The sequence below is a fragment of the Crocodylus porosus genome, unplaced genomic scaffold (genome assembly GCF_001723895.1).
Source record: "Crocodylus porosus isolate Cpor-Errol unplaced genomic scaffold, CroPor_comp1, whole genome shotgun sequence".
Taxonomy (NCBI): domain Eukaryota; kingdom Metazoa; phylum Chordata; order Crocodylia; family Crocodylidae; genus Crocodylus; species Crocodylus porosus.
This window is the reverse complement of record NW_017728951.1, coordinates 54465195-54477661: the sequence shown is the minus strand read 5'-3', so window position 1 is coordinate 54477661 and position 12467 is coordinate 54465195. Positions and strand designations below refer to the sequence as shown.

The window sequence follows — 12467 nt, the reverse complement described above, 5'->3', positions numbered from 1 at the left end:
TCATGTCTCCCTCTCCTGCTTCTGGCTCACTGCCACCACCAACACCTGTCCTGAGCTCCTCTATGCCTCTAAATCCCCTTTCTTTGCCACTGTCTTAACCCACTGCCTCCTTTTCCCCTGAGCAACCAGGTGTCTGCCTCAGTTTCTTTCCTGGCTGTCTCCTCCTTGCCACCACTTATCTGTTCTCCCCCCCACCAATATCTCAGCTGTCTGCCTCAGTTTCCAGCCAGCTTCTCTCTAGTGTACCAGTTCTAATCCCAGTTCTGGCAACTTTCATTCCCTACACTTTAACTCTCTCACCTGAACCTTCCCCCAAGTATCCCAGGTACCCCAAGCACACACATACACACTGTACCATCCAAGTTAGGAACTTACCTGTGTGCTTGAATTGGTGATAGGTATGCATGTGCCTAGGCTGGTTTGGATGTGTATGTGCCTGAGTTGGTAGTGTGTGTGTGTATGTACCTAATTGATTTGTGTGTTTGTATATGTGCAATTGTGTCACACCCTCCTGTTTTACAGCGTGATATTGAGATCCTGAGAGTTGGCCTGACCCCACAGGGCAACAATCATAGTAATGCCTATGTATACAACACAATTTAGCCTATACTAACACTACACTACAGTAAAAAACACTACACTGAAACTTTGACAAGTTATTTTTTACAATACATTCTGTCTAAATAGCTGGAGTCTTAGGTCCACTGAAATGAGTGGTGCCAGGATTTCATCTGGTAGGTCAACTTACATCAGTGAAATAATCCCCTAGACCTGCACAGTCTAGAGTGTTTCAAAGCCATCACAATATAAAATTTCTAAGTGTAGTGGTCAGAAAGCCTTGCATTAAATGGATTAAATTTAATCCTCAATTACAACCTTAAATCTGCAAGTAAATGAACTGAAGGAAGACTGTAGTTTGGTGAACTTCATTTACAAAGAATACAACGCTGTAGCACTAATTCAGATGGTTTGAGGAGAAATGAGAATTTTAAAAAATCCACTAATTGTATAAGACTTCTAATTAGAGAGAGGAAAAGATAAGCTCCAGTACCTTAAAGGATAACATCTGAAACTGCTCATAGTCTATGGTTGCAGAGTTTTCCACTATTACTGTAACTTGAGCTTCATTCAGGACAGTTTGGGGAACGACTCTGAATATGCCACCAGGTCCAACAAGTCGGAGGTTGAATTTAGCATTTGCCCCCTATAAAAAAAGAATAACAGAGTAAAATTATTGCATGGTTAATTTTGAAGTGATGCTGTAGCTGTGAGGTCCAGAAAATATGCAAGAGAGAAGAATTTGTTTCAGTGATATCTTTTATTGGACCAACTGCTTGGTTGAGATAGACCTAGACAAGCTTCTAGGTCTAGCACAACCATGCCGTTCATCCAATAAATGATGGTTAAATCTTCATCTGCAGGCCACATTTCTTTCTGCAAAGCACAGTCCCTGTTATTCAGTATGTGTATAATTAGAATGAGTGTGACTGCTTACAACGTTCTGCCTCCTCCCTACCCCCCATCTCTTGGGTAAGAGAGTGCTAAGAGGCTTAGTTAAATAATCTCTCCAGCTCTGGTCACAGGGCACAACATAGCCTGTTTAAAAATAGATTAACAAGCTTGACTGTGGAAAAGTACCTGTGGGTTACAGTGAATCACAAGCTGAATATGAGTCAACAGTGTTCTGTTGTTACAAAAGTAGCTAGTGGGATGTATTAAACAGGAATGTCATATTGAAGTTGTGGCAAGTGTTTCTTTCACTCAACTCAGTACTGGTAAACCCCACCTGGAGTAATGTTATCAGTTTTGAACACAACAGTGTGTCCAGAGATATGTACAAATTGGCACGCATGCAGAAAAGAGATTAGGGGTCTAGAAAACATGACATATGAGGAAAGCCTGGAAGAACTGGGATTATTTAGTCTAACGAACAGAAGATTGGGCAGGTATTTGGTAATAGCCTTCAAATAGAAAAAAGGTGTTGGAAAGTGAATGGTTAATTGTTCTCTTTTTTACAAGCAAGATGACAAGCAGTAAACAAACAAGAGGACAAGTAATGGGGTCCTGGCAGTTACTGGCCACATGGGCCTTGCACCCTCTATCTTGTAATTGTAATGTCTCAGCATAGTGGTGTAGCTGAGACTGGGCATTTTTGCTGTTTCACAGCTATTACATTTTAGCCTAGCTGTATGGCTGAACTCCAGCCATATGTTTAGCTAGCAGATTTGAGCCATGGTGGAGCCTGGTATGTTTTGATCCAGGGTGAAGCCCAGCATCACTTGTTGTTTATCGAGGCCTCAGTGCAGTATAGGCCTGGCTGGTTCTTGCTGCCCAGTTCAGGCCCAGTGAGATAGGCCTGCACCTCCTTTTGGCCCTTTTGTAGTGTGTGTCCCAACCAAGTGGTGTGGTTGGATGCTAGTTGTAGGTCAGGCCCAAGCCCTTTTACTTCTTTTGCAGTTTTCTGCCCAGCAGAGCTGGGATTGGGACTAGGAATGTTAGTGTGCAGTATGCTGATGAAAGCCACAGTTAACGCCCTCAAAGCTGCGGAAATGGAGATCAGCACTCTACCATGTCTCCAGGAGCAACAGAGCTCCTTGCAATGCAGAAGCACCCACGCTCTCGGGCAGCTCCTTGCAGCACAGTGAACCCAAGGATCAGCTCAGGAGTCTCCAGTGTGGGTCCCCCTTTTCAGCCCATTGCTGAAGGGCATATATAGGGGTGCAGGTCCCCAGAACTACCTTTTGGGGAGCCCCAAGTCCCAGACTGCCTGGGCATGGGTGAAGCCTCCCCCAAGAGGGAGCCACCTATAGACTTTGCTTTGTAGTTGATAGTGTTTTAAAATTATATTTAGTGGGTTTTATGTTTTGTTTTTATTTTTGTTAATAAACTTAGGTTTTTGTGTTTACACTGCTTGTGAGGAGGGGGTTTTGTTTATACAGGCCACACCAGCAAATTTAGTGTTCCCATATTTTGGGTGGGGGCTTGAGCCACTGGTATAATTTATGGGGTACCTTAAAATGTGAACCCAGCCATTCTTGCTGCTGAGCAATGTATGGCAGAAGGGTTACACTCAAAAGAAAGCTGCTATGGCCATATACATTCTGTTGTGATCGAGTTGTGATGCTAGCTGTACAAGTCTCCAGAATGTTAGTAACAGGAAAAGCACAACTTGTGGACCCTCCCACTTCCCCCCCCACCCAAATCTAGTGCTAAAACACTCAACATCACCTTGCCTACCAAGGCATTGGTTCTGGGTTCTTGTCTCTGCTCCTGCTACCATTGCTGGCCACCTATGTTATCTCATTGCTATTTCATATTGGAATATTTTAACAACCCTTGCAGCAGCAGGACATTGACTTTACCTGAATTAGATTAGGGTGCTATGCCTTGTGGTTGTGTGATAGAGTTTACTGAGTAGTTTTAGTAATAGGTTAGACAAGGATGGGATGGTTTGGATACAGATGATCCTGCTTCAGGCAGGGGGCTGAACTAAATAACCTCTAGAGGTCCCCTCCAGCCCTACTTGTCTACAGTTCATGCACGATACAGATCCCACACCATCAAGAGGAAATATGTACACATACTCCAGTGGGTGCCAGTATTTCATCCAATTTTAATCCCCAGTTTATATTCAGACTTGCTAATGCCATGACATCCCTCAGGACGCACCTCAGGATGCTATGACATTTCTTTAGATGAGCCACTTCCAGGAGGCATACTAACACATGATACCATGCATTTCTGTGTATGAAAGGGGAATAATTCTGCTCTTTGTCTTAAAAAGACAAACCCTGACAAAATGTGATATGGCAGCATGAAGCATTAGCAATTTTTTTCCCCTTTGTTATAGATCCCCTGTAGCCTCAGTTAGGGTTTTTACCCCAAGTAGAAGAGAAGTTAGTAAAGCTGTTTCTTGTTTGCTTCCTCCTGCAGCAACATCCTCAGCAACAAGGGCAGTGACTGCTGTGAAGGTAGTTATTTATCTGCTTGCTTCAGAGCAAGAGGGGGAAGTTACTGGCTTTGATACAGTACAATACAGTTGGAGTGGCTCGATGCTGGGTACAGTTATGTAAGAGCATTCTTTTCAATAGCAATACAGTTTCAGATATATTAAACTTTCTGCTGTAATGCCCTGACCCTGAGCTAATTCAGATGAAGGCCAATCATATAGTTTCTGCCTTAAGGTTTCCTATAGCAACCATAACCATCTCTTTACTTCCCAGGTCAGTTAGATTTGTAGTATGAGCTATGTGGTGCCTTCTTCTCTTCTTTATATAGTTACAGCAGGTTCTGTTTAAGGTATAATTTTTATGATTATATAAAAATGTTACTCCAGTGGGGACATCCACTGCAGGCTCTTGTTAATTAGCTATAACATGAAGGCCATAAGAAGGATTAAACATAGGTTTTACTAACAATAACAATACTATGCTTATGGACTATAGTCTTTCTATAAGGTCATAGAAGACACAACAATCATGCCTGGCATTTGTCTAGCATTCTGAATACATAAAATGCTACATATTCCTTCTACCTCCTCTGGGAAACAGATGAGAATGTTTTCTTCATAGTATTAGTATGAGGTATCAGTATGCTTCATTTTATGTATGGGTATACAAAGTTGGAGAGGTGAAGGGCCATGAAATCAATAATATTAACTGGAACAGTATTAGATTAGAAATAGGAAATCAAATGTGCCAAGCCACAGGCAGAAGCAGCATCTGGGCTATATCTAGAACGTATGACAAGTTCCTTGTTTCTTAAATTAGATAGACAATATTTCTTTCTTAAGTATTCACAGATGGCTTATACACTGCTGGCCAATCATATCATAGTATTACTAAACTATCATTGCCCCACTTCACAGTGGACATGTCTACACATGTCCCTGACTGTGCATTTGGTACTGTGCAATCCCGGCGGTGCATGGTTAGTTTTAGATGCTACATCACCACAGCAATGGTAATGTAGCAGTGGTATCATGGTTTGTGCCTACTGAAGCTACGTTGCCATAATGAAAAGTTATGTCACTGTAGCTCATCGCTACGGCGATGTAGCATCTCACGTAGATGTGCCCAGTGTGAATGTCTGGGCACTATAGTGACAGATGCTGGAAAAAGCTTATCAAAACATTAAATGGATAATTTTTACAAACTCACCTGATCTGAATCATTGACTGTAATTTTCAGCCCCCTTAGGATCTCACCCTCTGGTGGGTGTTCATACATAGTCAGTTCAAACCGGTTCTGGGGCCCATTTTCTCCATAGAACGTTGGTGGATGATTGTTGAGGTCAACAATTCTTATAATCACTGTGGCAAAAGCATACACAGACACATTGCCCTCCGCGCTGAGTTCTGATGCCTACAATGAGGAAAAGATGCAAATAGGGACTTCTTTTTAAAAATGTTTAAAACATTTCTTCTCTCAGGTCCAGCTAAAACCATTATCTGCATGCACAAATCACACTGATATTTGGTACATGGACCAGAGGCTAGTATGTGAACTTACATTTGCTTCTACCTTTAATTCCATTTTGGCAAGAAGCCTAACTTTGATATGAAGATTTTTTTCATGTCAGTGAAAAATCTGCCAGTAACTGGTAAGGTAAGGAGTTCAGTCTAGAGTTAAACACACTTGCAGAAATCATAGATGTACAAAGCTGTGATCAGTTAACTCAAAACTTAATAAAGAAATAAGGCCATGTATGCAGGAAAGGGCTTCACCATCCACATCTGTCTTAGAATCAAAACCGCTCCCTAGAGCTAGGGAAAGACATTCAAAAAGCCTGAGCCTGAACTGATTCAATCTTTGCAGGTTAGTCTAACCTGCCTAGGTTGAACTGGTTTGCAACCACACAAACATTCCCTCTAGATTGAAGAAATGCAGGTACAAGCCTGCACTGGCTCAGGCTAGAAGCTGGGGGGTGCTAGATCATCCCTCTCTGCCTTTCCATAGTGCTGAGCTGAGGTGGGGGGATGTGCCTAGACCACAGGATGCTCTGATTAGGGGTAGGTGTAAACCCCCACTCTGGCCTGCACCGTCTCAGGCTTTTCCCCACTTGCAGCTCATGGGGAAGGAGTGTTGCCAGACCGCAGCCCTGAGCTATCACTCTGAGACAAAGCAGGGGTGTGCAGTGCATGCATCTGTTGATGTTGAGCTTTTCAATCTCCCTCTTCTTGCTTCTTCATACTGTCTGCAAACCTGACAGGGCTGTAAACCAGCAAGAGGCTGACAAAACCAGTGTTTATCAGCCCATCAACAAAACAAAAGCCTCTCTCATTAGTTCAAGCTCTTCTTAAACAGCTTTTTCCAAGGAAGAAATGAGGGACATTACTAGCTGACCTGTTGATTAGCTCCAAAAAGCCCTAAGTGGACACTGTTCTGTCTGCCTTTGTCCTGTCCAGTGAAATTGGACACACACACACACACACACACACACACACACACACACACACTTACCCTCATTATTAGCATTAGCTAGCATACCGCATGCCCAGGGTCCTTGGGGATGGGGCGTGTGCTGTGGGAGATAGAGGGTGGGGGGAGAATCCCTGATTGAGCAGCGTGGGAAGCCAGGCAGACCCTGCTCTGCCTACAGTCTCCCCTGGAACTGTGGAAATGGAGGAGAGGAGCAGGGCCACCTTGTTCTCCGGAGCAGGGTTGCAAAGCACCAGGGATTCTGGGGACTCTGATTTAAGTTAAACCAGGAAAGGGTCTGGGACAGACTTTGCATAAACTGGTTTGACCCAAATCAGTTAAGTCTGATACAATATTCAACCAAGTTTATCTTAAATTGGTTTCAGCCATTTTGAAACTGGTTTATGTGCACTGAATTTATGTTCTGTTACAGGTTTAAACCAGCTTCTGATCACTTAAATCAGTTTATGTGTAATGTCTGTCCCTAGCTTAGGGGGTGTGTCTACATGAGATGCTACAGTGCAGTAGCATTGCTGGGCAGTAACTGTGATGCGATGCTACCGCGCAGTAGCTCATCACTACTGTGCTGCAGCATTGTAAAAAACATGTGGGGTAGGTACTGCACAGTAATGCTGGTTACTGCACAGTCATTTAGTACTTGCTTATGCCGCTTGTATAGATGTGTACAGCGAGAGATTGTCCAAATTTATCTAAAGTAGAAGCTGAGCTAAAGTTTTGCTAAGAATAAAAATTGAAAAGGAACCTGAATCTCTCTGGGGTTTCAGAAACCCTTGGATATTTCCTCCCAGTAGTTTCTCATATACCACTGCCTTTCTTGGCAGGGTAATATGTTCTGAGTTCATCAACAACACTCTGGACATTCCTGGGTTGAACTAACAGTTATTTATTATTATAATTCTCTGGAATCATATCCAAGGTGGATCTTAATGATGGCCCTCAGTAGATATATGCAGAACTTATACCTGCTCTGCCTCTGACTTGACCCAGTCCAGTCCTGTGAACCCAGAATGCCTCTGGCTCCTCATGGCAGAGAACAGGAGTCTTCAGTGCTACAAAACTGCCACAAAGCAACTGAACCCTGCAGTGCTGAACATGAGGGTTTTAAAGGGACAGTACAAGGAAAACACAATAAGATACAGTATTGGGGAAAGGGCATGGGAGAGGAGGGGTGTGGGGAGGAGGAAGGGGAGAATCAGAGTGATGAAACACTGTGGTGAGAAGAGCTATACTTACTTGGGGATATATCTGAAGAAGAAAACACAATATATCTCTCTGTGGAGGCCTGTTCTCAGATTCACAGCCTCAGCTAGCAGTAGGTGGATTGGATAAGATTTGGATAGGCAACTAGACTATCAGCATATATTTGTAGGAACTGAACCACCACATATGTATTAAGTTCATTCATGTCTATTCTCGCACCATTTTGTGCTTCCTGAGCTTTAAATAATAGAGGGAGCTGACTGTTTCCTTGTTTCACAGACTAGTTCCCTACTGAATTCCTGAGAGGTAGGTACCTAAATATCTTTGAAGACATGGCCATTAACTAAAACCCATTAGATTTACCCCGACCATGTGTACCCATTTCAGTTAAGGGGTTAACATCAGCACTAAACTGGGTTTCATTTAGTATTTTACTTGTAGAAAAATATTGCTTTGATTTTTCAAATGCAACACACTATTCCATTACCATCTTAAAATCTCTGAACATGTGGAGCCAGGTTTTAAGCCAGAAGTGAATACACTTAATATAGATACTACGAGCAGAATAACCATGGCAGAACAGAGTTCAGTATGGGCTACATGCCTCAATATTTACCCAGATTGTCAGGTAGGACTGGCAACTTATACTGAACTATAGGCTTCAATGGCTACAGTGAGATGTCAGAGATTCTTTGTTCTGGAGTTTTACTAGTCTGTGAGATACAAGACTCTTCAGACCTTATTCAGTTTGTATATGGCAGATTTGCAGGGATTTTAAAATATGATTTCCATGTACATAAGTTATCTTAAACATTGATTCTATAGAGTTTGTTTAAAGAGGAAACTTGAGGCATTTTTAATATCTGTGCAAATAAAGGGAACTTATTTTAATTTACACCACATTAGGGCTTAGAAAGGTGAAAGCATAAATAGAATATGGAGCACTTATGGCATCACACATTTTACCTATTTTTAAATATATTTATATATTTGTGGACAACAGCCCATTGGAGACAAGTCTTGGGAACATACCTGAATTTTTAGCTCATATACCTCTTTCTTCAGTTGATTAGGGCTTTTTATAACAGAAATGGCTCCAGTTGCATTATTGATGTCAAATGAGCTTTCACTTCCTACCATAAAACACAGATATTTCATTATTCATATTACACTTTCCATTCCCCGCCCTCCCCACCCAAAAAAAAAAAAAAAAAATTAGCAATCCCCATGAGCAGTACAAAGTATTTGCCATATTTTTTTTACATACAACATGCCCTGTCTTATGATTTTGTTTTTGAAAGGTAGAATTAAGAAAACGGTCTTTGTTTGTAGAAAGTAACTGAGTAGCAGCTACGAATCTGAGCCTATTCCTCATTCTGCTCCCTGTGAGAGTCAAATTGTAGATTTTACCTACTTTACAGTTTCTACCACCTTCCTTGCATATAATGCACACTGAAATTTCCAGAAGCTGATTTCTGGGAAAAATAATGTTGTATGCACGATAATACAGTCAGTAGTATATATCAAAAATATATTTTCAGGCCAAACCACAAGGTGGAGAAGGGCTGAGTGGAACAGCAGCTAGCAAGCTGTTTGGAAGAATGCTGGCCCACTGACCAATCCCTGAACGATTATCATGGAGCCCTGTGGATGTGAAACAGAAATATCACAAATGATTCACAGAAGTTTAAAGCTGGAAGGGACCTTGTGAGATCATTGGGTCCAGCCCCTCTGCTCTGGGCAGGAAAGACTTCTGGCCTCAAATGACCCCAGCAAGGTGTGCGTCCAGTCTCCTTTTGAAGATCTCAAGGGTAGGTGCCTGCATCACCCCACTGGGAGTCTATTCCAGAGTCTGGTCACACGAACGGTGAAGTTTTTTCCTTACATCCAGTCTAAAGTCTTTTTCTAAGAGTTCATGACTGTTGCTTCTGGTTTTCCCCTGGGGTGTTTTGGTGAATAGTTGTTTGCCTAGTCCCTGATGCTCACCCCGATATATTTGAAAGCTGCTGCCAAATACCTTCGAAGTCTTTTCTTTTTCATGGCTTGAAAAGAGAATTTAAGTGGCTGTTGTGCATGTGGAAGTCTTTGGCTAAATGGAGGTGAAGAGGTTCAGGGCCATGAGCCTGAATTTCTCCTCTAGAGAGACTGGCACCAGTAACAGAACTGAATTTGCAGTCCTTGTCCTTGGAGAAGTACCAGGATTATGAAACTTCCCAGGCTGTACTCCACATACAGTCAGATGCCACTTATCTTTAAAAGGATAGGGGTTTCCTAAAAGGTAGCAAAAGTGAAACTGGAGAGCTATGTATAAAATAAAGGGGAGATGCTGCCCCGGGTAGAAGATTTAAGCAAGATGGACAGCATTTCTCCCTCTGTGTAAACACTATCTTCTGAACCCCAAACATGGTACAACTCAACAAAGCAACTTTCTCTGTCTCAGAAAGTAGTCTTAAAATTAGAATGGGATTCACTGCACATCAGACATGAAACTTATATTTTCCTTAGTAACTGGTGATCTTTGTTGGTTGTCCGACTTTCCAAACACTGTAAAGGGAATTGATTTGCAGAGTGCTGAGCATTTAGCCCACTTTGAAATTCAGGTTCCTTTCAGGCACCCAAAATGACTTTGGGGTCATATTTGCTTGTCTAGGTAAAAATAAGATTCACACTGTAATTAGCACATCCAATTATATCTCTGTGAAAACAAGAACATCTCTTGATAATATCAGCTAAGGTGAGAAGTCTGACAATCTAACTGAAAAAGAAAAAAATAGTCATGTCTTCTGCAGGAGGCACCCCTGGAGACCTTAGGTCTTTGAACACTAAAAACAAAGGATGCCTATACATGTGCTCTGGGGTGTGCTGGGGGAGGGGGGCTGTTTTAATTAGAGCAGCCTGCAATGTCATGTGTATTCAGCATCCTGTTTTTCAAAATGATGGTGTGGGAGCACTTTGGCTAAAGCAGGTTCAATGAGCTTTAAAGTGCCCCTGCCACCATTTTGAAATGAAGGATGCTGAATACATGAGATTCTGCAGCACGCTAGAGGTTTCTTATTAGAATGCTCCAGCAGACTCAATTAATCTGATTAATTTAATCAGAACTTGCCAGAGCATGTGTAAAAGTGCGTATAGTCATGAAAGACTGTACTATTGAAAAAGGCCTTGAATAGATTTGGAGCATAACTCTGATCTTAACACTCACTGAGGACCAACAGATTTATAAAGGTGATGAAAGAATCTGGGTTGTAGAAGTGGCAGGGCTGTGTGCTGGTTTCAGCACTCCCATTCTTCCTTACATTTGGCCAGAGAATCGGTTACGTTTGTGCTATGCTCCCCTTTTGACCTGGCTAATTTGTACATGAGCAGATGGCCACTTCCAGAGATGCAGTAATCACCTGCTTTGCTATCCTTAGCCCTCACCCTACCTATGTAATAGCATAGATAGCTGCTAGGAGAAAAGGAGGAGAAAATGAAAGCTTAGAAGAATGGCAGGGCTGTAAATTCTTGATTATTCTGGGTTGGGAACCTGATGCTGGATGCTTCCCTCCCTTCACTTCAGTCTGCATAGAAAACTAGCCTTGGATGGTTTTGCATCTGAGTTGATTGTTGGTGCCAGGAAATAAAACTAAAAAAAAATAAGAAATGCTTTAAAATGGAAGATTTCAGTCCTTCAGAAATGAAGGCTGATTGTGTAAAGGCCAAGTCATTTTTCTCTCTCTCTAACTTGACTTTAATGCTCATTTTAAAACTGTCCAATAATGTCCCATTTTGCTAATATCTGCAATAACTGCAACTTCATTAAAGTGCATTAGACACAACATTGAACAGATATTGACTTATGTGGTGGTCAATTATCAAGATGCATAGGCCTGAAAAGTAATTTCTGACCAAGAAGAAGCTGAAGTCAATAGTAGTTTCAAGCAACAATTCACCAAGATATTGCCTAATTACCATAAGGAAATTGATACCTCAGAGTATGTAGCATTATGTACTTCCTGTGAAAAAGCACATTTGGAAACTTAAGAGTTTCCTTTTAGAAACAAATGAACAAAACATACAGTTTGAAACAAAACAACGAATTAGTAAATAATTAACAACTGGATGCTAGTATTTTTCTGAAATCTTGACAGCACAAATTCAGGGTTGAGAATAATGACCTGGCTTTCCACTGAAAGGCAGGAAATACTGCAGTGTTTGTCCTTGCTCTCTTACCGTCCTTTTCCCAAATCAAGGGATATGTTGGCCAGAAGATTTACCACTGCCTTGCACTCTAAAACCATGGTTAGTCCTTCCCTCCTTTTCTATTCCCATTTCCTGCTAGAAATATCCTATTACAATGTACATGGAAACTTGGATAACATTTGCTGGTCTTGAAGTTACGTTTACATCCTGGTGCTACCTGCGCTCTGTTCTCTCTTCTCTCTGATCCTTAATATTTCTCTTTAAACCAGTTTATTTCCTTTTTCTATATTTTAATGACTCATTTTCCTTTCCATAACCACACCTTTCTCACATTTTTCTTTCCCTTTATCAAGCCCATATCTTTCTGCCCTAATTTATAGGACTGTGCAAAATGGCACCATTTTGTTTTGACTTGCATTTCGATGGAACAGCATTTCATTTTGAATTTCATTTTGACTTGAAGCTGCTGTTCAATTTTGTTTCGCCAAAAGAGTTTCGCTGTTTCGCTGTTTCACCCATAGTCTATCATGGGGAAGCTTGAAACAGCCTATAACTTTGTCATTTCTGGCCTGATCTGGATGAAACTTGCAGGAATAGTAGCCTGCCAAGTTTCAAGGAGATAGGTGCAGGAGTTTCAGGGAAACT

The 12467-nt window shown here is 41.7% G+C and overlaps 1 protein-coding gene across 4 annotated transcripts in view; it reads right to left on the bottom strand.

Moving 5' to 3' along the window:
• CDHR1 (cadherin related family member 1) overlaps nt 1-12467 on the bottom strand; it is a 96304-nt gene that overhangs the window by 44644 nt on the left and 39193 nt on the right. For all 4 annotated transcript variants that reach the window (XR_002104829.1, XM_019555780.1, XM_019555778.1 and 1 more), the window contains 3 exons: nt 8673-8773; nt 5160-5363; nt 1052-1204 (listed from right to left, as the gene is read on the bottom strand). Coding sequence is in view for 3 of the 4 variants with exons in the window: in XM_019555780.1 (XP_019411325.1) it covers nt 1052-1204; nt 5160-5363; nt 8673-8773 (458 nt within the window). In the remaining variant the exon portion in view is untranslated. The remainder of the gene's footprint in view (nt 1-1051; nt 1205-5159; nt 5364-8672; nt 8774-12467) is intronic.